Genomic DNA, 25450 nt, shown 5'->3' on the forward strand with positions numbered 1-25450 from the left:
ATAATTGAAATACGAACATCATATAAGTGAAATAAGTTCAGACAGTCATGAGACTTCAGAAACCAAATTTAAACACAATCATAAGGCTTTTGCCCAATAAATCAAACTTTATATGACATTTATACAGTTGTTTCTAACACAGGAATTGATTGCAGGCATTCCAGCTGACTAGTCCGATATTTCTCTATGCCAGGATGATATGAATGCTCCACAAATGAAGGTTTTATATGTTCATCCATCATTTCAATCTGGAGAGACTCAGACGGAGAAAAGGGAAACAATTAGAAAAGTTTATTAACAGCATGAATTAAATCTTTGGTGCTCGGGCCCCGGCTGAGGACATTATCGCAAACTTTGCGATGGGCTCCGATGAGCATTCCATATGCTGTTAGGAACGTCATCCCCCAGGACCCGGCACTGGTGGTGGAGGCAGTGAAGAATGCGGCCGGACAGCCGAGCGAGTGGAGGTGAAGGGGTGGAGGTGGGTTGAGCTCTGCTGGAAAGCACGAGACGCCATGGATGGTGGTCCTTATCAGCTGGGGCTTGGACGGTGATTGGACGTGACGAGTCTTGGACCGACGTCAATCAATCAACGGTGATGAGCCGTAAGCTCCGGTTGGATGATGCAGGTGGGGCTAAAAGAGTCTTCCAGTTTGAATTTGTGCCTAGGCTTCATATCACTTCAGAAAGTATCATAACATTTTGTCTAACCAAAATGTTATAATTTGCATCTGAATGAGAGGTGCAGTTGCATTCTCTAGGCCTTGCCCATTCTATGCAAAATATTTTGAATTAAAAAAAAAATAATTGCTCAATGAATATGCATTCCATTCACACACAAAGTGACTACATAGAGATTTTTTACAGATACAGTTAGAGCTGAATTTATGTGAAGTAGATATCCATAGATATTTTAAAATATATTTTAAAAATCACAAAAATGATTTAGCTATTTTTATAGGAGTTTTGTTCACATCCGTCTCACTTTGTCATGACTTGGGTTCAAATAAACTGCAAGTAGGTATTACAGCTGTTTTAGAGACTTTACACATTTATTTAAACTAAAACAAAAATCAGCTTGTAGCTGGTAAGGTACTGACTACTGATACCTACTTCGCATTACCCACTTAATAAAAAAAAAAAAGCCATTATGTTATAAAACATTTCAAACAGTTGATGTAATTTTGTATAATTATTTCTGATTAGAATATTGAGTCAGTTAAAGTCACTTTAAGAATATAAAATGATTTTGTTTAAAGATCATAAGATCACAAAATCTCAAATCCACTATTACAAATATGTTTAAAAATATCTTTATTAGAAAACTGATTGTTGAAGCTTTCTGCGTCACTCTTAAAGGTGGTTTGCTTCCTCTGCCTGCCTTCCTCCTGTCTTTGATCTCCTCCCTCAATCCTCCTCTTCCTCTCTACCAGCCCTCCCTTCATCACAACCCTTTATTTTCTCTTGCTGCAGCGATGGCGGTAGAGTGCCGTCAGCCTGACAGTCCATCCCCCATGCTGCCTTGCTCCTGCTTCTCAAAAGGGCAGGTAGGCCCGTCCCTGGCTTGGTGCCTGATGGGGTCCGACAGCCGTGTGTTCTGGGATTACAGTTCCTGAAAAGCGAGGCATTCCAACACGGGCTGCTTTTGTCACAACACGGCCACTGTTTGCTTTTTACCCGACAGCTGTTCAAAGCGTTCCTGTAGTCCACATGTATGTTGTGAAGGGAAAGGTCCAAGAGGTAACTTCTGTTTATTAGGAGTCAAACGATGTCTGCTTCCACCTTGAGCTTAGGTTTCCCCTGTAAACAGGTTTATTTCAAAGTATCATCAAGTTGACAACAATAAAACAAGTATTGTTTTGAATCAAGCAACACCGTGTTAACAGGTCACTGTCGAACTAAATACTGTGAATTAAGGAGTGTGGTGATGTGGCCTGTTTTTCTGGTGTTGGTTAAAACTCTGGCAGGAGCATTTTGGATGAGGGGCCTAAGATGTTGTGTCCCTTAATGAACCATTTTTACTGAGTCCTGTTTTGGCAGAAAAGCCTGGATTCTTGTAATATTTTAAGATAGTTGTAGTAGCTTTTTTGTAGCTAACATTGACATCTAAGTTCAATATTATACTTCAGTATCTAACAGTTTCCATAGTTTGATGAGTTTAGAATTCAACCTTGCATTTTTGCAATAGGTTCTGTATTTTGAGCATTACATTGTAGGATATTCTGGTCTTTGTGTTATCAGCAAAAGTATTGAAAAAATTTTTGAAAGAATAAGACTTGGGGGATAATAAAGATATTAACTAAAGGTGGTCTAAAAACAAAGCCTTGAGGAACTCCACTTGTAATCCTGATGACACCTATGAGATTTCAACCAACTTAGAGTAGTACACAGGTTTTTGCTAAATTAATCAGTATGTATTGGCAAAATGTTTTGATTGCAGCACTGAGATCCAATCATGCCAAGACAAACATTTTTTGATGCATCGCTGATCGGATATTTGTGATTTTACACTTGTACGAGTGTAGACTCAGAACTATGGTGGGATCAAAAACTCTCAAAAATGAAGGAAGGAAATGTAGAAAAAAGCACAAAAAGATATCAGCTTAATATAAGCATGAAAGCAAAATCTAAACTGAGCCATTACCCCTGAGATGTAAAACACAATGATACAAAATAACTTAATGCATAAAATACATAGAAATATAAAAATGTTTCCTACAGATAAATGACAGCTTCGGTTCACTCCTTTCCACATCACTTATGCTTCAAAACGAGTTTTGCTTAAGGCACCACAAAAATGTCTTCTTCCTTTTCTATGGCTGAAATATGTTGAGGAGGCTGATACTGTAATTAGCAAGTCATGCTGATGAATGCTTGTTCTGCCGGTGGGAGCAGCTGGTCCAACACCGAGGAATGATAATGAATGGATAGCCTAACATAGGGAGATGATCTGTTCACAACAGCACAGGTGGCACACACCCCAGACGTGAAATAATTTAATAACAGAGAGAGCTAAAATGTTCTCTTTGTAATTAAAGTATAACAAATGTTTTCTTGTGCAGTTCTAACACAAAATACATCCTTTTAGAATAAATCCTTAGATTTATTCAACAACGTAGTATTACACGTGACAATTTCTTAGCAGCTGATCAAGCAGTATAACGCCATCTTGTGGCAATGTTGATATTGCACAAAATTTAAACTATTCAGAAAGACGGAGTCCCAAAAGAATATTCTTTATTATACATACAAATTTAATTAAAATGCATGACATATGTGGCAAAAATTACACATTGCTTAGCAACATTAACATTTTTTTTCAAATAAATCAACAGAATTATAAAATAATTTGGTGAGAAACAATCATGTTTCTAACTTGGAAATAAAATACATTGTAGATATTTAACATTATGACTTTGATAGTGGGTTTATTCCTTCATTGCTGATTTTTTTTTTAACATATAATAGCTTTTTGATTCTATTTATGCTTTGAAATAATTGTGCAGGACTGAATCAGTGCAAATCAAATAAGACAAAATTCAAAGCAAACCATTTTGTGGGAAGAAGAACTGGTTGAAGCATAACCCTGACATGGAATCAAAGACTTTACATTTCCACCACATGTAAGGCAAATGTGACTTCAGCTAAATGTTCTGTTTGGTTGTGTATTGTTTATACATTTAAGCTAGCTATACAGTGTACATAAAAACAGATAAAGAACACATTTTGAGAACCTACATCTTAAAATGATCTTCATCTTTCAAATCAATTTGCTTGAAATGCAAATTAGGAAACATTCCAATGCACATCTTTGGTGACTGGGCAAAAAAAAAAAACACTTCATGAAACATTAAGACAGAAATGTAGTGAGACTTGACGGAGAAAAAAATAGAGCATATGTGAAAAACACATTTCAATTCCTGACAAAGAAACAAAAAAATCACAGTTATTTTCTAGTGGGAGATAAACTAAAAAAGACAAAAATAAAATATACTACTCTTTATTGGACAAAGGCCAGGATGGGTCCAGAGTGAGGGTGACCCACTGCTAGTTTGTATCTAATGTTGAATTAGTGAGTCTTATTTAAGATTTTTAAGCTGCTGGTTGGTGTTGATGATCTTGGCATCCATTGTATCCACTTTGTTAAGCAGGGATCCGATGGAGTCGTCCTGGTCATTAATCTCTGACTGAAGACCGAGTCCGAGGTTCTTCAGTCTTGCCAAGCCACTGGACATTTCATCTAAGTCATTCACAGAGAAAGTTAGACATTATTCATATGTTAACCAGGTATTAGAAGAGCTATTTAAAATCAAAATCTTTATCTCATATGTATAAGGATCTCTTATTTTTTCATAAAGTAGAATTGTATACATTGTATAGAAAGATATACTTTATGAATATATGCTTAAACCAAAAGCAAAATTAACACGTTTTAACATTTACAAAAGCTGTATTAAAAAGAATTCAGGGTTGACAAAGATAACATAATGATTTAAAGAGTATCTTTCAGAATTACATACACTATATAACTAGTAATTTAATTATAATAATTAAAAGGGATAGATTTTTGTTACCTAAATTGTTGTCAAGCGTCTGGTGAGCGTCCCTCAGGTATCTGTTCTGAGGGTATCCATTCTGTCTGGAGGAGCTGTCATCCATCGATGCAGCAGCTCCAAAACCTGAAACACAACAATTAGAAATAGTTTCAGCCAGCTGATGATGGTAATACCAAGCTGAGATCTTCTTTGTGCCAGCTCTCACCTCCTGTATCCAACTTTCTTAGATTGGGATGGCTGGCCTGGTACTTGTCCTCGTGTTCTCTGCTACCAGACATGGCAGTCTGTAGTCTGAGACAGGGAAGCATTGTTCAGCCAATCAGTGAAAAACAATATATAATCCCACCTGAAATGATTTTATCTGTTCTGACCAAATTTCAAGCTGTGCATTTAAATAATATGTTGTATCAATGTCTCTGTCAAAGAGTCATAAAAACACTTCACAATCAAATAAATTATGAATTTTTCAATTAAATATGATTAATGTACAATTTGTAATGTTTTTCTCCAACGTTTTTTTATGTTTATAAACTTTGGTTGAAATTTCGTCTTAAAATCACAGAAGTTGCATTTTCAAACAAAACATGTTACAACAATATGGTATGATCTGGATTTAATTCCAACCAACAGAAAATATTCCGTTTCCCTGAAAGCATGCTTTAACGCCAGTAACCTCTTGCTTAACAAAAGCTTCAAGAGCTGATAAACACACACTAATCTGGTCTACAACAAACAGGGAAGTGACGATAAGAAACTGACACAAGAGAGGAGGAAGAGAAACTTGCCTTTCGTTAGCCTGATAGGCCTTTGGCTCTTCAGGTGTAGGTTTTGTTTCTGGTTTGCCCTTAAAGTAGTTGACAAATCCTCCCCACACACTCTTGATACTGGTGATATGCCTCTGACTGGTTTTCAGGTCTTCATCCATGTTGTCTAACATCTTGTCCGTTCGCTTCAAGACCTCACCCTGTCGCACCAACTCCTAGAGAAACAAATGCCAGATAAAAAAAATTATGTAAAGATGAAGAATACAAAATTACAGCATGCAATGACTGTTTATCACACAACTTTAATTATTTTAAAAGCAAGAATTGTGTGCACAGATTTGGCTTTCTCTATGATCAAAATCTATCTATCTGTATAATTGTTAAACTTTTGTTTTAAAAATTATTTACTGTGGCATCATTGGATCTCAGAAAAAGAACAATTAACACGAATCCTTAAAAACCCAGTGTTACCATTAATGCTTAGTAATATAAAAAATTCTATAATTTATTGAGGGACAAAAAATGTCAACAACAATGATATAGGGAGGCTTTAAAATTCAATAAGTCAGTCAATACATGTGGCCTGACAGGCAGAACCTTATTTGAGAGGTTTTAGAAGATGGAGAATAAATTATAAACAGAAGCATGAATTTGATTTCCATTACAGTTTGATTGTACTAAAAGATATTTTACTTTTAAACAGTGCTGAAAAAGGGTTTTGTACACCAATAAAGTCATGATAAAATGTCACTATGAATCCATACATTTCTGTAATTCATCTGTATTTAATTTATCACAATTTTTTAAAATAAATCATTAGGTATAACTAATGTTTTATCACTAATTTTAATGTGTTCTTTAAGTTTGTTTTGAAACAAATAATATCTTAGGAACTAGTCTTTTAATTTAAAAATGTATTGGGATAATCATCAAAACTGCTCCATTCAGGAAAAAAAATTGTGATATAAGTTTTTTTGTCCTTTTCCTCCAGTGAACATGACTTTCATATCAATGATGGGTGCTGCTGTGGACATCTGGCTGTACCTCTGCAGTTTCCACACCCATCTTCTCAGAATCATAGATGAGGCTCAGCGAACGGTAAGAGCTGTCCACAGCAGACTGTGCAGTGCGCATCACTTCCTGCTGAAGGTACCTCTGCTGCCTCTCTGCATCCGTCATCCCACTGTCACTTTCATCTTCAAAGCCACTCCTTTTGGGCTTAAAATCTTCCTCATTGTCATCAGCAAATGGGTTGAGGGATGTAGGGTAAGCCATCTGTGAAGGAAACACAGTGTTTTGACTAAATAGTGTTATCTAAAGCTTTTAGTGTGTAAGCAGGATTAGCTTTAGTCAATAATGAGCTTTTACCCTTGGTATGTTTTGTTATGTAAAACTCCTGAGTGAAGTTAAGGGCATTGTGTGAAACTAAAACAAAATGCTGACCTAACGAATGAAGCAATCAGTCTGGACATGAACTACATGACAAATTCACATTCAGTTAATTTTACTAATTATTAACACATGTGAAGAAATAATCTTTAATCAACAATGTAATTCACTCTGGAAAAGAGTTAGCTTTTGTAACATAGTTGATAACTCAGTAAGCAACACTGTAACTATTACATAACGCACTTTATTACCTATAATTATAAAGCTTATTAATTATGAAAAGATACTATGCTAATCTTAAGATTTGTTTTTAAGATAAAGTCATTAGCTTTAACGAACCTCCACAGAATGAACGCGACGTTTACGTGACAAAGACAGTTAAATACATCATTAGTTGTAACTGTAGCTGTATTACAAAGACAAGCTTTTTCGGTTTTGGCGTTTTCAAGGGATAGCTTTTGTGGAAAGACGGCTAAGCAGCCAATCAGATATGACCCATGGCCACACCCGGTAGTAAATAAACTACGGCTAAAAAAAAACTTGAAAAAATGAAGTTTTTCCTACTTATATATTGGATTCAATCTAAATGATATTTCAAAAAATGACAATAAAGACCAAGATGACAGATAAACCTTTTCAGTATCGATGCCCCAGACGTTGTTGTCGCTCGCTCAGCTGACGGTTAGCACTTCCTGTCAGGTTTGCTGACGTAGCTGCGTCATGCCGTAAGGGCTATTACTGCGTGACAAAAACGCAGACATGCTGGAGCCAGCTGCTACTCAAATTAAAGAATTTAAAGTAATTACAAATAAGACTTATGTAACTGGAAAAATTAAAATGGACATGTTCTGGTACGTTACTGTTTCAGTAAAGAATAGCAATAAAATCTATTTTGAGTTTTCATCTTCAAGCTACCAATTATATTCAATGTCTTTTACCAGGTTTTATCATGTTAATTATTGCAGTGTGAGCTATTCCTGACACTTGTACATCTCTCTCTTGAGCCTTTTCCCTCCATTTGAGGTAAATCCTGTTTATTAATGCTAAAACCGGTTTCCTTTTAGAAATATGAAATGTCTTGCCCAGTGGAGCCATTTTGTGAAGAAAAGTAAGATATTTTGTTTGTATTTTTAAAAAGAAAGTGAAAGAAGCTAAACTTAAAACAATGTATATGTGAAAAGGTTTTCTTTAAAAATGTAAAAGATTATTTCCTCATAACGTGATTTTTTGTGACATTCACAAACCTGACTTTTCATTGTTTATAAAAGCTAGAAAAAATATATGACCACAATTTAATCTTCACACTGTATAAAGGTGTCTATAAGAATAAGAATAATTTAACTATTTATTTCAAATATATAAAATTTATTTCAAAAATAATTTTACATTTTAATGTTTAAAATATGAACATTATCAGAATCAGAGGAGTCAGAAATAATTTAATTACCAAGTCTGTGTGCATGATCTTTAGACTTGTCATGGTCATTGAAATCTCCCTTTCTTAATACAACAACAAACCATAATAAAAAAACAGCCAAAATAGTATTGGACTATAACAAATTGCTCAGATAAACAGAGGACTACTCACCACGGTGCAATGGGACACTACTTGTATATTCTGTTATGTTTAATACATTTGAATATTAATGGAAAGGTAACAAATGTAATATATTTATGTAATTTATTAATTCACTGAAAAAAATCTGGGTTTTTTTAGATAAATTACACACAGACATAAGCCTGAAATCTTTATTTCTGTAAATAATGATAATTGTTCGTTTTCAAAAAAGGACCTTTCTGACAAGCAGACCAGAATGCATATTCTAATTTAATGAATGTGACAAATTAAATGTGAAGTACCTGAAAATAAGAAAAGCAAAATTTTTACAATGTTTTATATACAAAACCTTAAGGGATATTAGATAGTTAGTGAAACATGCAAGGCATGAACAATAAAACATATTCTATATAAACCCTTTCAGCGGTACTACTACTACTACTACGACGACTACTAGTAGTAGTAGTACATCTTTAGTAGTAGTACTACTACTAAAGATGATAATAAAAATAAAAAAATGTTTTGTTCATTTATTTTGCCTGTAAAATTGTAAAAAAATATATTACCTTCTTTATTGTTTTTTTTTATGTTTATTTATTTTTGCGTAATTTGCACAAATTAATCGCAAATCATTAAACAGCTGGCACTCGCGGCTGGGTTTGTCCGCGCCGAGCTGCCGTACTGCGGCTTCCCCAGCGCTAGTAGCAGTTGCTCCGCGGACTCCTCTCAGTGGCGAATTCATTCCGCAGGCTTCATGTAGAGACGTAAACATGGCTTTGGTGGGAGGCAGTTCGAGAGGTTTTTATTTCAACACAGTGCTGTCTCTGGCCCGCTCGCTCGCTGCCCACAGACCTGCCGCTTTGGAAAAGGTGAGAAAAAAGAAAAACGAACATTAGTCGAGTTGGTCAGAATGAACGTTGGTGTTCAGGGTTTCGCTTCGCTTCCGCACAGGCGGCGTCTTTTTATTTTGATCACAGACCTGTCAGCAGAGCTAATATTTGACGGTTCTGTGAGCGTCGGTGATTGGGAGTAACTATTGCGGGGTTTTCTTGTCTGTATCTTTATGTAATGTTTGAGAAGGGGTGGGATGTAGATGAAAATACTGTCGGTGCTGAGTTGTTATTTACTGCATCACACTGGCAGAGTAGTCCGACTGGATGAATGCTGCAGTCAAACAGGTTTACAGATCATTGACGAGAGCTCACTCCTTATACAATTACTGACCTGTTCTTTAGAGGAGATCAAATATCGACCTTTATTTAGGATTTTTTATTTCAAGTAGTAAAATAAGTCCAACATGTTGAGCCAGGAGTCCATACGTTGTCAATTAAATTATTATCTTATTTAGCTTCGAGTTACAGTGACACGTTTACACTTTGCCATAGGCATCGATGTCATACTAAATTAAATAAATGTTCACCTTGTAGACTGAAATCATTGCACATCAAGGTGAATTTTCAAGACGAGCGTAAGATGCACAGGCTAAATTTTTGTTGGAGATTTTGATCAGAATACATACAGGCTGGATACATACACACACTCACATCTCTATCAATTTTGACTGGATATTTGACCACACTTCCTATCAGAAATAATAGATCACGATGAGATATTTTGATTTCCTGTATCCCACAATATTTAAGTATATTCTACAAAGTCAAGTGGATTCTACTTGCTTAATGTTATCTGGTCCTAGCTTTAAAAGCCTCACCATAGCTGTTCCAAACATCCCTCTTGTTATTCTGGCCAAATAGCTTAATCTTTTTCTCATCTAGTGATAAAATGTTTCGCACAGAAATAAATTTGCATGTCTCTGTGGGCTACAAAGTTTAGTTGTCTATTTTATTGTACGTAGAAGCTTCTTTCTACCACGAGTTGTGTGTAAATATCCTGCCAGGATTATTCCGGAAACATGTTGGTAAAAGCATGTCATTTCCGTTGACTAGCAAAAGGTTTATTCAAATATTAATCAAAGGTCTGTTTGAGTCTTTGTTACTTCTAAGCTGTTAAACTTGAGCATTCAATTGTCATTTTCACAATTCTTAGAAGTTGTGTTTTGTATAATTATTCCATCTGAGAAAATAAAAGTTTAAATATATTACTAAAAGCTCAAATGATATATTAGTCATGCTGATGATGAGTGTTTGTAAACTTTAGGGTGGATATGTATTGAAGCTGATATGGTAAACAGATAAGGCTATAGATACTAAACCAGTTTAGATTGTGTGTTCATAGAAAGCACAAGATATGAATGTTTTCTTGCAGTTAATTGGTCAGTTTCTAATATTGGCAAAGTATAATACAATACTGAAAAATAAGAATTTTAATCAAACACTGCAACTTTGGAGGGAAAAAAATTGGACACAGAAAGAACTGCACACTGTGAAGATGTATGCTTTGATGATAAATTATTAGGGTTGATATCAAATTTAGTATCACTACACAAAAAGAATACTCATAATCTTATATTTTTGTTTGGTTATTAAATACTCCACTCTAGCATTTTTTTGAGTAGCTCATGCAGTATCATATCCAAGGTTTTGAATTTTCACCAAGGTCTTATTTTAATGTCAGAGCTCTGTTTGAAGTTCTCCCCTGCACATTTAAAAGGTAGGTATTATGTAAAAAAGTAAAAACAATGACTTTTTTGGGCTTTACATCAGGTTATAATGTTGTTTCCTAATTAAAAACATACCTGGAGTGTTGCTTTGATTCTTTCATGCCTGTTTGAGAAATCCTTGAATCGCCTGCGGCAGCCATTTAGGGTTGCCTAAGCACTTTCTCATACAAAGCGCCACCTATTTCCAGCCGAGTTTCCGGCTCACAGACCACCCCACCCCCACACATTTCCCACTCAGCTCCTCCAGACTAGTGGCAGCAGCAATTAGCAGTGGAACTGCATGTCTTCATAGCTAATACAAACTATTATTCAGTCCAACGCTCTAAGAACGGTTGCAAATGGCATCATAGAGGAGCATTGTTGTGAGGATGTGCAGAAGGCACAGTTTTGGACCAAATAGGCGTTATCATAGAGATAGATGGCAATTTCCAAGTGTCAAATTCCAAGTGAAATTTCTTTTAAGCCATGTTTAATATACACAACATTTCTATAACAACTGACGGTAACATAGTTAACTTGATTTTGCTCTAAAATGGCACTATGTGCCTGGAAAATATTTGATGCTCACTGTTCAAGATATTCTCAGTACTTACTCTCTACTTCTGTTCTTCATTTTTTAAAAATGATCCACAATCACGGTCGTGCAAGTTCTTATATTCTTGCCTCCTTTTTTTTTCTTCTTTTTTTTTATCACACATTAAACATATTATAAAACTTCTGGACTTTCCAACTTTCCTAGTTCTCTTGTATTGCTGTCTGTGGTCAGGTGGTGTATGTTTTAAATTTAAATTAATTTGTTGTTCTCTTTTAGGTCCAGAAGCTGCAATGTATGTGTCCAGTAGAAGTGCGTGGTGTGTTCACTTTAGACGTGCGGCGCAGAGATGCAGTTATTGCGCTCGCTGTGTTTCTGGTGGAGTCTGGCCTTCAGGTAGGTGTTGGTCAGTGTTGCCTTAACAGAGTAGTTTCATTTTGTGTTCAGGTCTTGTATTTAAACCAGTAGGTCCTGGGCGTGCCGTGGTGGCGTAGGGGTTAGCGCGACCCATATTTGGAGGCCTTGAGTCCTCGACGCGGCCGTCGCGGGTTCGACTCTCGGACCCGATGACATTTGCCGCATGTCTTCCCCCCTCTCCTTTCCCGTTTCCTGTCAGCCTACTATCATATAAGGGACACTAGAGCCCACAAAATACCCCCTGGAGGGGTAAAAACAAACAAAAAAAAACAAAACAAAAAAACAGTGAAGAGATATTCATTTTATCATGAAAACATTTAAAGTACAAAAAATATTGGTACTTTTTAGCATGGTGAACTCCAGATAGCACAAATGGTAATCTAATACAAAAAAGTAATGCTTTATATTTTATGTTGTTTTCATTTTTTGTTTTTAAAAAAATGCATTCACTTTAATGTTTAACTACTATCAGTCAACTTCTGGCTTCTAGTCTCTCACAAGACTCCACATTATGCATGTCACTTTTATAAGTTTATTCTCATAATCTCTTTAAGAAGGTGATTAGACATTCAGCTGACCCTGTAAGCCTCTAAACTCATCAAACTGAGACACTCTTCCTTACCCTGGGAGTGTATAGAAGTGATAGCTTAACTTTCACCTTAATGTTGTTTAAATACTGGTATAGATCCCAGATCGGATGTCAGATTTTAAGCCTGCCTCATAAATATGAGCTGTCAGAACTTTCTTGGTAAACTAAGGTACTCCCTTGTGCGTTTGTTTGTGATGTGTAATGATTTGCTTTTCTCCCACAGCACAAAGACATGATTGTTCCCTACTTGCTGAGCCTATTGAAAGGCCTTCCACGGGTCCAGTGGATCGAAGAAGGGTTAGGAAAGAAAGAAAAAGGTATGTGAAATCCTCTTACCTTTGATTTACAGTAACCTCTTTTTACATGCTGCAGCAGTGCACCAAGAGACCGTTTTTGTTTTACAAGTACAAGTAGAACTCCTTTTAGAAGGCAGTGATCCAGGCAGTGATCTTAATGTGTCTGATTACGGCTGGTTAAAGTTAAAGTCCACCCACTACTGGCTCTCTCTGGCTCAGGTTGTACCTATGCATCATCATTTTGCTGCAGCCCACTTCCATTTTAAACCTGTAAATAAACTATTTTGTACTCTTTAGCTATTTCAGTCAGTTTATTATTGTTGGCAGGTGAGTATTTCAGTGAGTTATGGCCGTAAATGCTGAGAAAACATTTCAGAAAGAGCTTAGCTTAGACAGTCGACCCTTGTGTTATCATGACAAATGACAGACTTCCTATCAAATCAAAATAACTCAGTGACTTCGTATTAGTAGATAATATGATCTACAGTAAATTATTAACTACGTGGGTTTCCAGTCAGGCACAAAACGGATTCATAGCAGGTATGAATTGAGTTTTATTTCATCTGAAAAGCAAAAGTGATCAGAACTATAGGAGGGAAAATCACCTTCCAGTTAGATTTCTGAGTTTAGAATGGCGGAAGGACAAAAAATAGAGCAGAGTTTGGGAGTAGGTGGGAATAGCACTCCATTAAAACCAGTGGTGCTGTGGTCATTTATTGGTTTCTTTATACCATCATGTCATACTGTATGTAAGCTCAGATTAGATGACTTGAAGTTTCTCTACTAAGACATACAGTATGTTGCTGCTGTTATTTGTTTGTTAAGCATTACTTCTGCAAGTATAATATGTTATGTAATATATCTGGTTGCTAGTGTTCTGAGCAGCTAGAAACTGTCTCCTTTAAGGGACTTCTTAATAATTTTCTTCCTGTTTCTTAATGTTGTTGATTTTTATGTACAATGTATATTTATGACTTTTTTGTTTCCTCTTCTTGCTTTTCAGATTTTCTCCCAGTTGCAGAAAACTTCAGTTTTTGTCTAGTAACAATTTTATCAGATGTGGCTCAGAGAGACCCCCAGTCCCGACTTGATGTCAGTTCAAAATGAAGTGGTTGTTTATGATTTTTGACTCCAGGTTAAAATTTTTGCAAGTGCTAACATATTATTTGTTACCTTCTCTTCAGATCTTAAGCACAATACTGGAAGTCATGGGGGTATTTCAGGATATAATCCAAAACCCTGATAATCATGACAAAGGTACATACACAAGTTCCAAAAACAACAATTTGTTAGATAATGTTTCTGAAAAAAAAAAAGCTTTAGGGTGCCTTTGTTTTCTGCAGTTTTCCTGTGCAGGTACATTATCCCCAGTCTGCTCGGCATGACTCGAGCCTTCGGCCGCTACAGCCATTCAGAAGAAGCCCTGCTGTCCAAGTTGTTCCGCAAAGATTTGCCTCAGATCCGCTGCCCCACGGAGGAAAATGAAAGCGTCCGACGCAGATCCTTCAACGACTTTCGTTCTATTATGCCGTCTGCACTGCTGTCAGTGGTTCAGGGCAACAACGTGTGCAGACGCTCAGCGTGCAACTTGGATTCCTCTATACAGGTTGGTGTGCGTTGTGATAGAAAGTTGGTGATATTCACAAAAAACTTTGTTTTCAAAAAGTTTAACGTGTTTGCACAGCTTTAGCATTCTTGTATCCTGTGTGACTAGATTACTGTTAAAGGTTGAATTGGTTAATTCATAAATGACTTAAATTTTTCTGATTTATGAAGTGTCTTTTAATTTGCTTTGTGATAGACTCTCACAGACCCAGCAGGCCAGTCACCTTGCTCTTCCACGACTCGTAGCCTACATAACTGTGAAGGTAAAAGTTAAGAATCTCAATTCGTCTTGAATACTTTCCTTCTGCAAAATTATTAATATCTTTTGAACTAGAGATGAGCAATACAGCTGAAAAATGTATCGCAATATGAGCGTTTCATTTCAGTCTATAATTTTTGATTAGTTTTTTGTTTTAAATACCTGAAATACTGCCGACCTGACATGATCTTTCCTGTTTCACTCTATTCTGTTGTTTTCTAATTTTAACCAGTTATGACACAGAGTGGAGAAATCTGGCCATGAGAGGCTAAAGCCTTTCCTCTGCCTACATCCCCCAGAATGCTGTGTGGTTCTGAATTGGAGTTCAATGAATTTATTGAACGTTCATTCGGATGTATTTCCCATTGATATTGATCACATGTCTATTGCGAGATATCTGTCCGTCTGTCTGTCTGTTTGTCTAAACATATGTAGATCTATACAGATCTATATATGTATATATATAGATATATATATATATAGGTGCCCAACCCTACGTTTAATTTGTCTTTAGGTTCAACTGTATTTTATTACACATTTATATGACAGACTCACACAAAGTATTGTTTAATTGGGATGTGGAAGAAATCCGTTTTTTTTCCCCAAATAAAAATATGAAAAGCGGCATTAGTTTGTGTAAAGTCCACCTGAGTCAATGTTTTGTAGAATTACATTTCACTGTAACTTCAGCTGCAAGGAATATGTGTGTGTCAGCTTTTCATGTATAGAGACTGACATTTCCTTAGCTGTTATTGTGACATGGCCCAACGTCAGTCATCTTTGAAAATGAGCATCTAAACCATCCATTGTTTCAGTAGCTGTGTCTTTGGGGCCATTGTTGTGTTGGAGCTCAGCCTGTCAGCTCAGTCAGTTTAGGGTTGTCTGTTTATGTTGCAGTTGTGCTCTAGTTTTTCCACTTTCAGATGAATGATTGAACAGTGCTGTGAGATCTACAAAGTTTAATAACCTAACACCCTTTAAACTTGTCCATAACTATATAACCGACTTGTATGCTGGGTTTCTTGGTCTTCTTGGTTAGATATCGTTCTCTAACAAACCTCAGAGGCCTTCAAAGAGCAGCTGGATTTATGCTGAGTCAGTCGTATATCAAACTAGACTTTTGGAAGTATTTGATTGCGCTGATTTTTTTTCTCTCAAGAAAATCAGAGAAATGGGGGCTGTGTATATATACATTTGACATATTTAGATTTTGTTTGTTAAACAAAATGATAATTAAAGTCATCTTCTACTTCTCCAGACTGAAGTGAATTAGGATGAATCTGACTGAACTTAAAACCTATGCTCTACTTTGTGTTGGTCTATCATATAAAATACAAATAAAATGCCCCGTTTGATTTTATTCTGTTATAACATTTGAAAAAGTTTAAGGGGTATAAATACTTTTGCAATGCACTTTGTTTATGAGCTGTGGGGTTTATGTAAATATTTATAATGTTTACTCAGAGAAAACTGTGGTTTGACATAACTGCCTTTAATAAATACATTTAAATTTGTAATTGCTGTTTCTTATTTTATATTATTTATTTAATGCTTACCTTATTGTTTCCACTAATCTTTTTATGTTTTCGATTTTTTTTTTCCACAGTTGCTGTCCCAGACAACAGCTCAGTAGAGCCTGACTACTATTTCACTACAATCAGCTCCAGTTTCTCAATGTCTCCTCTTTTTATGGGTGCCAGTGAAAATGAGGTGGAGGTTCCTCTTAATCTGCTCCAACAGCTCCTCAGAATGGTGCAGTAGCTTTTTTATTTTTATTTTTTACATTTGCTTCTGCTGATTTCCATTCTGCAAATCTGAGCAAATCTTGTTGATTTACAGGTGAAAAACTTTGCTTCCGACTCTTTATTGAAGACTCTGGACACCCTTCTGACCGAAGTTACAGAGGTGATTAGATAAAAGCAATTTGTTTCTCTTAATATTAGCAGAGTGCAAATATAAATGTCACTTTCTATCAGTGGAATAATTTGTTCATTGCTTTCTTCCTTTTTTATTCTTAAAGTCTAATGCTGGAATCAACTTCTATTACAAAACCTTCAGTGACCCCCTGTATGTGTGTGTGTTCAAAATGCTGCGAGACACTCTGTACAACTTGAAAGGTAACAGATTCTTTTTATGTACTAAAGCTATTTAGTGGTACATTTACTACTGTATCAAGCTGCCATATTGTATTTCCAGCATTGGAGTATGCATTTGTGCGGGAAGTACACGACTTTGTCCTGGAGCAGTTTAGCAGCAGCCAGTCAGAGCTGCAGCGGGTACTTCACAATACGGCAGGGTTGCCCGGGGAACAGAGCCTGCTCAAACTTCGATGCCAAGCCAATGCTGCCTGTGTGGATCTCATGGTGTGGGCCATCAAAGACGAGCAAGGTAATCCGTCGGAGCAGAACTCCACTATCAGAGAGGAGGTGGATAGTTTTATTTCTTCTAGATGTGTCACTTTGGCTGTTTTTTCTCTTTCCAGGAGCTGAGAATTTGTGCAACAAACTGTCAGAAAAGCTGCAGTCAAAAACTTCTAGCAAAGTTGTTATTGCTCACATGCCCCTGCTCATTTGTTGCTTGCAGGTTTGTATATAGACAAAATACATACAGACTAAGAGGAATATGGCACACAAAGTACTGGTCATTGGATGAGAGCTCGTCATTTACATTGCTTTGGTTTCTCTTGTCCGCTCTGCCAGGGTCTTGGACGTCTTTGTGAAAGGTTTCCGGTTGTTGCCCACTCTGCATCGAATTGTCTGAAGGATTTTCTGGTCGTTCCTTCCCCCGTTCTTACTAAGCTCTACAAATATCACAGCCAACACAGCACAGGTACATGCCGTACACACAGACTGTTTCATATGCACCAAGCAGCTTCTTCCTGACCTCAGACTTTTGAGGATTAATGTTTGGTTAACTAAGATTGAAATTTACAGAACCCTTAATAATTATTGGCAGCTCTGGTGTAAGATGCCTTCATATAAATGTAGCGTTAAGCTGCATATACAAAAATGTTACTCTGAAAGTTTTTGAAAAATTCAATTCTTAGTTAATATACATTTATTCATTTGGGTAAAAAAATACTACAGAAAATAAAACACCTAATTGTAATGACTTTTGTCATGTGTTGATTTGGCCCTATGTTTAGGATCAATATCCTGCAAAAAGAATCAAAATACAACACATTTTAAGTTTTCTGTCACTGTACACCAGTTTTGTTGTTTAAAATGTCCTGGTATTTCAAAGACTTCATAATGTTATGTCTTTATAACAGGATTCCTAAGATCTTTAGGGAGAAACAGACCCTCCTCTGTACTGTTATTCTTTACAACCTTATTTTGTGTTTTACTCAGAGCCCACCTGGAGTGTTGCTCCTGAAAAGCCAAAAATCTTAATATCATTTGACCATAGTCCTAATTAAAACCAATTAGTGTTAAGCTAACATTATGTTTGTAATTGTAATGGAAGGACAGAACAGGATGTTTTCTGGCATGCCTCCCAGACACATTTTTGGTTTGTAGATTGTCATATAGTTGTGGTGGAAACAAGGTGAACTCCAAGATACCACTTTTTTGCTGCAAGTCTCAGACAGGTTGTTTTGGATTTTATTTAACCTCTCTCCATCCTTCGCACTGTTTGTGGCAGAAAAACAAACTCGGGTCCTCGTCCAGTCTTGCTCGTCTAGTTCCAGTCATTTTAAACTTTTAATTATTACTCTGACTTCGCTGCGGGCAAGTAACTATTTAGTTACTGCCATTTCCTGACTTAATAAGATTAAAACCTACCCGGCTTCTCTGAATGCGATTGTTTTTCTAGTGTTTTCTCTTCTGAAGAGTGGCTAGGTGAAATGTGCCTTGGTGTTGCATCATGTCTATACCTCAGGAAAACAGGAAGTAATCGATTACTAATTTACAGTTCCTAGGCTCACTGATCAATTGTGAAGAGTAATTTATAGATAAAAATTTCCTTCCATAAGATTTTTTTAGTGAGATATTTTGTGATGCCAATGTTTTTGGTGAAAATTTAAAAGTTGGATTCTACAGTTTTTGTGTCAGATTATGCTACTACAATACAGCAAAATTATATATTTATTTATGGGATTTAGATCAGGAGAGTCATGTATAATATTTCTGTGCTTAGCATAAAACAACACACTAAAAGTTTTAGAGGTCCAGTTTATAAAATACAAAAGTAATCTTGGCTGAAAGCGAAGAAGACAAATTAGTCTGACTAATTACACATTGACATACAGACAGCATCAGTTAGTTTTAATGTTCATCCACCATTCATCTGAACAGTTACAGATTCAATGCATTTCAGGTTACAGATTTTTTTTTTGCCTGTACTGTCTGCACAGCTTGGTTTCTGATAGTTTACCTCTTACATTTAACACCCGTTGTTTTCTTTAGGCACAGGAGATATTAAGATAAATGTGACGAATGAGTATTGTCAGTCAACCGTCAACATGTTCACAAATAAAAGAGACCAGCCCTCCATGTACGAGCAGCTCAGAGACATTTCCATCGACAACATCTGCAGGTAAAATGAAAACACACCAGGCACACCTGACAGTTGAACTTCTGAGGTTTTTTTGTAAATGTTCACTCTGTTTGTTTTTCTCCCTCAGATGTCTCCAAGCCGGTTTGACATTGGACAACGTGATCGTAGAGGCCTTTTTAGCAAGTCTCTCCAACCGTCTGTACATTTCACAGGAGAAGGATAAGTGAGCTGCATTTCTAGCAGGAAGTTTAGGAAATCTGGTTTAGTCACCCAGAATACATTCAAATGAAGGTGACTCAGAGGAATGGTTTTAAAAATATAACTTTTGCCTCTCTCAGGGACGCTCATCTAATTCCACAGCATACCATCAAAGCGCTGGGTCATATTGCAGTCGCTCTCAGAGACACTCCCAAAGTCATGGAACACATCTTACAAATCCTTCAACAAAAGTTCTGCCAGCCTCCGTCCCAGCTGGATGTGCTCATCATAGACCAACTGGGCTGCCTGGTCATCACAGGGAATGTGAGTCCAAAGTGGTCGCACAACTCTGCACCAGATTTAATCTATTTAGGATTAGAGGGAATATAAAAGTTCAGATTGATTAATGTAAAAGTGCACAGAGCTTAAATCTGTGTGTTTGGTGGCAGAGGAGGAAGATTATATATTGTCACAAGACGGACTTGAGTATTGCTATTCCTGTGCATCTGGTGGGTGTTATCTAATCACTCACCATCTGCGTTGAATATGTGACACATCAGTTGGTTTTTAATAGGGTATCTTGTGACAACCAGCCAGTGTTGATTGTAATGAACTACATTTAGGGGTTTAAAATAGATGTGCAGTTCACTGATTAGCATGTTATCTTTCGTCTTCTTTTCTTCCAGCCGTACATCTACCAGGAGGTGTGGAATCTGTTTCAGCAGATCAGCGTGAAAGCCAGTTCTGTGGTTTACTCAGCCACCAAAGACTACAGAGATCATGGTTACAGGTCAGGATACATCATAGAAATATATTTTTATGATGATTCTAATATTTTAGTATCAGATTTTATTTGCTAATGTGTTGGATACTATAAATTCCCCAGTCACCTATAACATACCCATCTCAGTGTAAAGTACTCCAAATGAAATTTCCACAAAAAATGTCAAGGATTATATTTCAAGGCTTTACAATCATCCAAAGGTTTTAGTCTCTCACAGGAGAACTGTTTGTCCTTCTTTTTATATGAAATACTTTAATTTTCCACCACCTACTTGTCCTCTGAATGCAAAGGTCTTTCAGTTTAGGTGTTGTGTAAGAAAACCTTAAAAAAAAAAAAAAAAAGAAAACCAGATTAAATTGTATTGTGATTTTAATGAGGGAAAAGCTTTTTTTTTCTTTTAAATTCTCAAGTTGGAGGTTATCATTTGCCCTTAAACTTCTTCTTTGGCCTCTCAAGAAACTTGAAACAATAACTTCATTATGTTTTTAACTAAGAGGCAGTTTGTAATTTTAGCCCTAAATAATTTATGTTTATGTAGACTTTAGCATTTTCTCAGGGATTTTTTCATCTATTCAACCTTTTTCCCTTCAAGGCATTGCTCTCTGGCTGTGATCAATGCTTTAGCAAACATCGCAGCCAACCTGCAGGTGGAGCAACTGGTGGATGAGCTGCTGGTGAACCTTTTAGAGCTTTTTGTCCAACTGGGACTGGAAGGAAAAAGAGCAAGTGAAAGGGCCTCTGACAAGGGAACAGCACTGAAGGTGTGTTCACCATTGCCTCAGCATCCAAACACAAAAGGAAAATACACATTGCTTTTTTATGTTAATAATTTTTTTCTCTCCATAGGCATCCAGTAGTGCTGGAAACCTTGGAGTTCTTATTCCAGTCATAGCTGTGGTAAGTAAGTGCTTAGAGACGGTTGGTATTGAAATTGTTTCCCAAAGTAAAAGTATTTGACTTTTACTTAAAGAATAAGAAAAATAGCAAAAATCAAAAACAATAAATAACAAAATCAATCTCATGACTGCAGCCGTTTTAAATTCAAGGTGTCAAAAATCAGTTAACATCAAAAGTTTAGAAAGGAATCAATGTTAAGAGTTATGACTAAATAGGTATTATTTTCAAGCTTTATGAATTTCTAAATGGGGGAAAATAAAAATAAAATCATATAGGAGATAATTTCTTGAGGCAAACATATTTTGAACAGAGCAGCCTCTGCCCAGGTAATAAAAACATTGATATTTTGGGAATTATGAACACAAATTGCATGTGTAAGAAGTTGTTGCGACTGGAGTTCTGTAAGGACATTGTGGTTGTAAAATTCAATCTGATGCGTTCTTTGTGTTTTAGTATTAAAAACTGACCTACTAAATATGTTTATATCCAATAGTACTTTGTCATTATGTTTACCTCAGGAGTTTTAGGTTAGTTCAAAGTAAGTTATTAAACCAAATTTAGACACTTTTCTTCATTTAAGAAGAATTTGAACAAAAACAGATTTTATTCACTTTTCTGATTTGGTGTTATGTATTTTATTATCTCACCATCTGTGGTGTTTTTACATTTTGTTTGAAATCACCATGGTACAGCATTAGAGTATCTACAGTGACATAATAATGTCTGCACACTTCTCCACCCACCTTGTAAATTATAAAACATTAACAGACAGATAACAAGCGTACAGTGAGCCAATTACACAGACTTCGTACTTTGATCAATTTGAAGAAGTTTGAGTGTTCATTCTGAGTCTACATTGTTTTTAAAAAAGAAAAGAGACTCCTGAGAAGTTGTTTCAAATTTTAGATGATCAGTTCTGTGAGGGGTTTACCACCCGGCCAATGAACACGAGGCAGTCTGTGCGGTGCTCGTAGATCAGGAACAGGAACGGATGATCCACTGTGAAGCGAATCTGAGAGGAGAGCGGCATGAACCCCACTTGAGTCAGGGCAGCAGCTTCTGTTCCCTCCTCGTTCACAGTGATGGTTCCCTGGTGCTTCAGCTGCAATAACACCATTAAATATTTCAGAATATAAAAAGATGATGAAGACCGTGATGTTGGCATTTCTCTGTTTTACTCACCCAGTTCAAGGCAACTTTTTCTGAAGTCATTCCACTGAAATCTCCACTCTCCTTGAAAATGTCAGTGAGTCCCATCTCCTTCAGATTTTCCATCAGGTCATAGTTTTGCTCCAGTTTGAAGCGAGGTAACGAGACCTCACGAGTCCTAGCAGAGACAAAGGATGCTGTCGTCACAATTAAGCACAACTAAATCTGCACTGTTTCCACTGAAAAGTTTATTACTCAGCAAGAGTAAATATTGTGTTACCTTGCTGATATTTACCCTGTTGCTGAAGATATAAACAGTTTTACTAGTCTAATAATTCATATTCCTGTTTTTTGCATGTCTTTGCTGCACATGCTGATTACAGCTTATTTATTGCGACAGGGCATTTCTATTGAACGTTCATACTGTTGAAGAAGTTTTTGCAGGTGCTAAATTTAAATGTTCTGTTGCATTTCCAGTAAGTCCCTATTGCAGTGATTACTCAGCATCACAACTATTTCTTTCTGTCCATTTGTGTAACAGCAAATGCAGTGATGGACTGCTTTGTAAACGGCAAATACGGTCACTTTAAATATTTGCTTGTGACCGACCTGTTTGTCATGTTCTTGAGCCACTTGTTGACAACAGTTGGTGAAATCTGCTGCTCCAGCGTCCTCATGCCAGTGATCTTTCTTGGCAAAGCAATGAGCATGCTGATGTTTCCTGTGTATGGAAGCTGAAGATAAGAAGGTTTATATGCTGGTTAGCTGATTATGGATTATTTTGTGTGCTTGTCTGACATTCTTGTTGAATATAAAGATTAGAGCTGCACAAAATATTCAGTCTCCATTGTCATTGTAATAACTATTCAGGGCAATCAGTCATCATGAAGGCATCAGTCTACAAACTATACCTACAGTACCCTTTAACAGGGGAGAAAAACCAAAATTGCAGCTTTTTTAGTCTCCCTACATTGTCCTGTAGCCCATTTAATTTAAGAACAACAAAGCAGTTACTGTGGAACCCTCCTGGATTCAGAACCTGCCTTTGACAGGTTGGTTTACTCTGATTCAGTCATTTTAAAATTCCTGATGAAAAGCCATTTGTTTTCACCCGCTTTTGATTCTTGCTGAAGGAGACATCTTTACTATGAAGTTATTTATTGATTTTACTTGATTGGATACTTATTGATATAGGAGTCCCTATGCAGTCCTGAAAATTCTGAAATTTGCTTTTAATGTTTCTTAGGTCTGGATGAGTTTGGAAAAAACTTTGCTTCTCCAGACTTTTTTTCCTTGTTGAATTTCTTCCATTTTTGTCTAAGGACAAAAATCTAATAATGCTTGAGAAGTGGAATTGTTGCTTCATCTTTGATTTGCCACATCACACCTCAATTTTAGCATTTCACTTATCAAGATTTTGTTTTTTGACTCACTGAGTGAAAACATATATAATATTGCAATTGCAAAGAATTTCCTGAATGCAATAGTTGGTAGGCTATAACTGTTCAGACATCCTGCATTCATACTCAGTGACTTGATTCATGAGCTCAGTCAGATGAAGTCCCACTGTCCTTTACACCAACACATGATCTAGATTTTGGTCAAAAGGCTAAATCTCATGGAAAATGGTGGGATCATCATAACATGACCCCATGATAATGGAGAGGAAAGAGAGTGGTGAGAAAAACATGGATAAATCGTTGTCCTTGGAATACTCAACTAATTACCTCAATTCTCCTGATATTGTTCAGCTCTAATCTGTATAAAGCCACCCACCTGCAGGATGTCACACTCCAGCTCATGGTCGGCAGCAGCCAGGTAGTTCCCCTTGTTCATCATCATCGGCACGCGTACATTTGTTTTGTCATTGACTCTAAAGTTTCGGTAGTGAGTCATTTCTTTTGGGAATTTCTGCTCCCACGTCCCTGTTTGTACAAGGACCAAAGACTGTCATTGACATTTATGCTTTGACATTACTTCATTGTAAAATTGTATTTCTCTCACCTTTGAAGTACAGGTAGTTAAGTAGCATCAGCACCATATTTGGATCCATACTCTTCAGCGGCTCCTTGATCAACCCTTTGGTTAGTTTTTCAATGCGGCGGTTGGCCTTGTTCAGGAATGCTGGCTCTCTGAAGTCTACTGACTGTGGCTCGGCAAAATAATAGGCCTTCGTTTCGGTGCGGAAGGTTTCTTTTACTGACACGTTTTTTTTAAGGTAGACGTCATTGACAGACCGGAGCGTGTAGCCAAAGTTCCTCCTGAAAAGCCTGTGCGTCAACTTCCTGAACAGCTTATGGACTGTTGTGTTGTCGTAGTGATGACTAGCATTGACAAACTCTGCGAATCCCAAGGCTTTGTAGATCTGATGGTGAGTTTCAGATCCAGCACCTAGAGACATCATCCCCATGGCGATGGAGATCCCAGCAGGTGCCAGCAGGATGTTGTCAGTCTGGTTGACGTCGTTACGGATACTTCTGTAGAGATTAAAGCCAAAGCGAGCGTTCACCATGTTGAGGCGCTGAAGGCGAGAATGACCATGGAAGAGCCGTAGGAGTCTGGCTCGGCGAATCTTCGGGTCGGACCACTCTGCAAAGACATCGATGTCTGGGGCCGGTGTGGCTATCTCGTCGATCTCATCCCCCTCACTGAAAATTATTAAATTCATAATGCATGTTTCAAAATAAATTTAACTGGAATTTATGTCCTAAAATATACTACTTTGAGATTGTGTATACCCCATTATTAAAGTTATTTTCAATAAGTTATCCAACACAAACAAATCCCCTGAAACTTACATGTAATCATCACTTCCTGCGGCCAAGATCTTATCAAAGTCAATATAATCTTCATCCTCAAAGCCGTCAAAAACGAGGTCATTGGTGACAGTGTTTTCTTTGTGGAAGTCCAAAGGAATGGCCTCGACATCCACTGGACTACCTGGCTGTAAGCCTCTAGGGTTTGGATTTGGGTCATTGAAGTGGGAACTGAGCTCTTTAATGCCGGCCAGAGACGGACTGGCCAGCATACACACCACAGAAATGACGGTGAAGACCCACATCCTGAAGGCAGAGCAAATAAAACGTTTAGAGCAAAATGTTTCAATGATTTGACAAATAGATTCTACTAAACAAGATAAAAAGCCAAGGATTTCTGTGTAAATTAGCAGTCTGTAAAGTATCTTACCTTTACTGTGACTGGTGGGAAGTTCTGTGCTGATTTTGTTTGTAGGACGAAGAATTCAAAACTGAACTTTGATGTGTGCTCCTCTTGAACAAATAGACCAGATCAAACAGTCCAAAAAGTCCGCTGACTGACTAAAACCTTTAACTCTTCACAG

General features: G+C 36.9%; 3 protein-coding genes across 8 annotated transcripts in view; 1 reads left to right on the forward strand and 2 right to left on the reverse strand.

Moving 5' to 3' along the window:
- Positions 1 to 3220: 3220 nt before the first annotated feature.
- Positions 3221 to 7452, reverse strand: snap29 (synaptosome associated protein 29). 3 transcript variants are annotated; one of them, XM_032579380.1, is made up of 6 exons: positions 7342 to 7452; positions 6365 to 6595; positions 5342 to 5535; positions 4762 to 4847; positions 4575 to 4679; positions 4080 to 4240 (listed from the first exon to the last, which is right to left on the reverse strand). In XM_032579380.1, the coding sequence occupies exons 2-6, from the start codon at positions 6593 to 6595 to the stop codon at positions 4080 to 4082; spliced, it is 777 nt and encodes a 258-aa protein (XP_032435271.1). In that variant the 5' UTR covers positions 7342 to 7452. The 3 variants fall into 3 exon arrangements, with proteins under 3 accessions (XP_032435273.1, XP_032435271.1, XP_032435272.1); XM_032579381.1 differs by lacking the exon at positions 7342 to 7452 and adding an exon at positions 7049 to 7151; XM_032579382.1 differs by lacking the exon at positions 7342 to 7452 and having other exon boundaries at positions 3221 to 4240.
- A 1498-nt stretch (positions 7453 to 8950) lies between these two features.
- Positions 8951 to 25450, forward strand: part of pi4kab (phosphatidylinositol 4-kinase, catalytic, alpha b) — a 31312-nt gene continuing 14812 nt past the window's right edge. For all 3 annotated transcript variants that reach the window (XM_032578510.1, XM_032578512.1, XM_032578511.1), the window contains exons 1-19: positions 8951 to 9136; positions 11699 to 11815; positions 12649 to 12742; positions 13725 to 13813; positions 13906 to 13978; positions 14065 to 14327; positions 14523 to 14589; positions 16192 to 16337; positions 16425 to 16490; positions 16606 to 16702; positions 16782 to 16973; positions 17068 to 17168; positions 17285 to 17414; positions 18992 to 19121; positions 19210 to 19305; positions 19421 to 19604; positions 19967 to 20070; positions 20657 to 20825; positions 20911 to 20961. In XM_032578510.1, coding sequence (XP_032434401.1) covers positions 9038 to 9136; positions 11699 to 11815; positions 12649 to 12742; positions 13725 to 13813; positions 13906 to 13978; positions 14065 to 14327; positions 14523 to 14589; positions 16192 to 16337; positions 16425 to 16490; positions 16606 to 16702; positions 16782 to 16973; positions 17068 to 17168; positions 17285 to 17414; positions 18992 to 19121; positions 19210 to 19305; positions 19421 to 19604; positions 19967 to 20070; positions 20657 to 20825; positions 20911 to 20961 — 2268 coding nt within the window. In that variant the 5' untranslated portion in view covers positions 8951 to 9037. The remainder of the gene's footprint in view (positions 9137 to 11698; positions 11816 to 12648; positions 12743 to 13724; positions 13814 to 13905; positions 13979 to 14064; positions 14328 to 14522; positions 14590 to 16191; positions 16338 to 16424; positions 16491 to 16605; positions 16703 to 16781; positions 16974 to 17067; positions 17169 to 17284; positions 17415 to 18991; positions 19122 to 19209; positions 19306 to 19420; positions 19605 to 19966; positions 20071 to 20656; positions 20826 to 20910; positions 20962 to 25450) is intronic.
- Positions 21581 to 25391, reverse strand: serpind1 (serpin peptidase inhibitor, clade D (heparin cofactor), member 1). Of its 2 annotated transcripts, XM_032578514.1 has the most exons (7): positions 25297 to 25391; positions 24909 to 25172; positions 24115 to 24758; positions 23887 to 24035; positions 22720 to 22844; positions 22144 to 22288; positions 21872 to 22063 (listed from the first exon to the last, which is right to left on the reverse strand). In XM_032578514.1, the coding sequence occupies exons 2-7, from the start codon at positions 25169 to 25171 to the stop codon at positions 21872 to 21874; spliced, it is 1518 nt and encodes a 505-aa protein (XP_032434405.1). In that variant the 5' UTR covers position 25172; positions 25297 to 25391. The 2 variants fall into 2 exon arrangements, with proteins under 2 accessions (XP_032434404.1, XP_032434405.1); XM_032578513.1 differs by lacking the exon at positions 25297 to 25391 and having other exon boundaries at positions 21581 to 22063; positions 24909 to 25171.

This window comes from Xiphophorus hellerii, chromosome 12 (assembly GCF_003331165.1).
Source record: "Xiphophorus hellerii strain 12219 chromosome 12, Xiphophorus_hellerii-4.1, whole genome shotgun sequence".
Classification (NCBI taxonomy): Eukaryota; Metazoa; Chordata; class Actinopteri; order Cyprinodontiformes; family Poeciliidae; genus Xiphophorus; species Xiphophorus hellerii.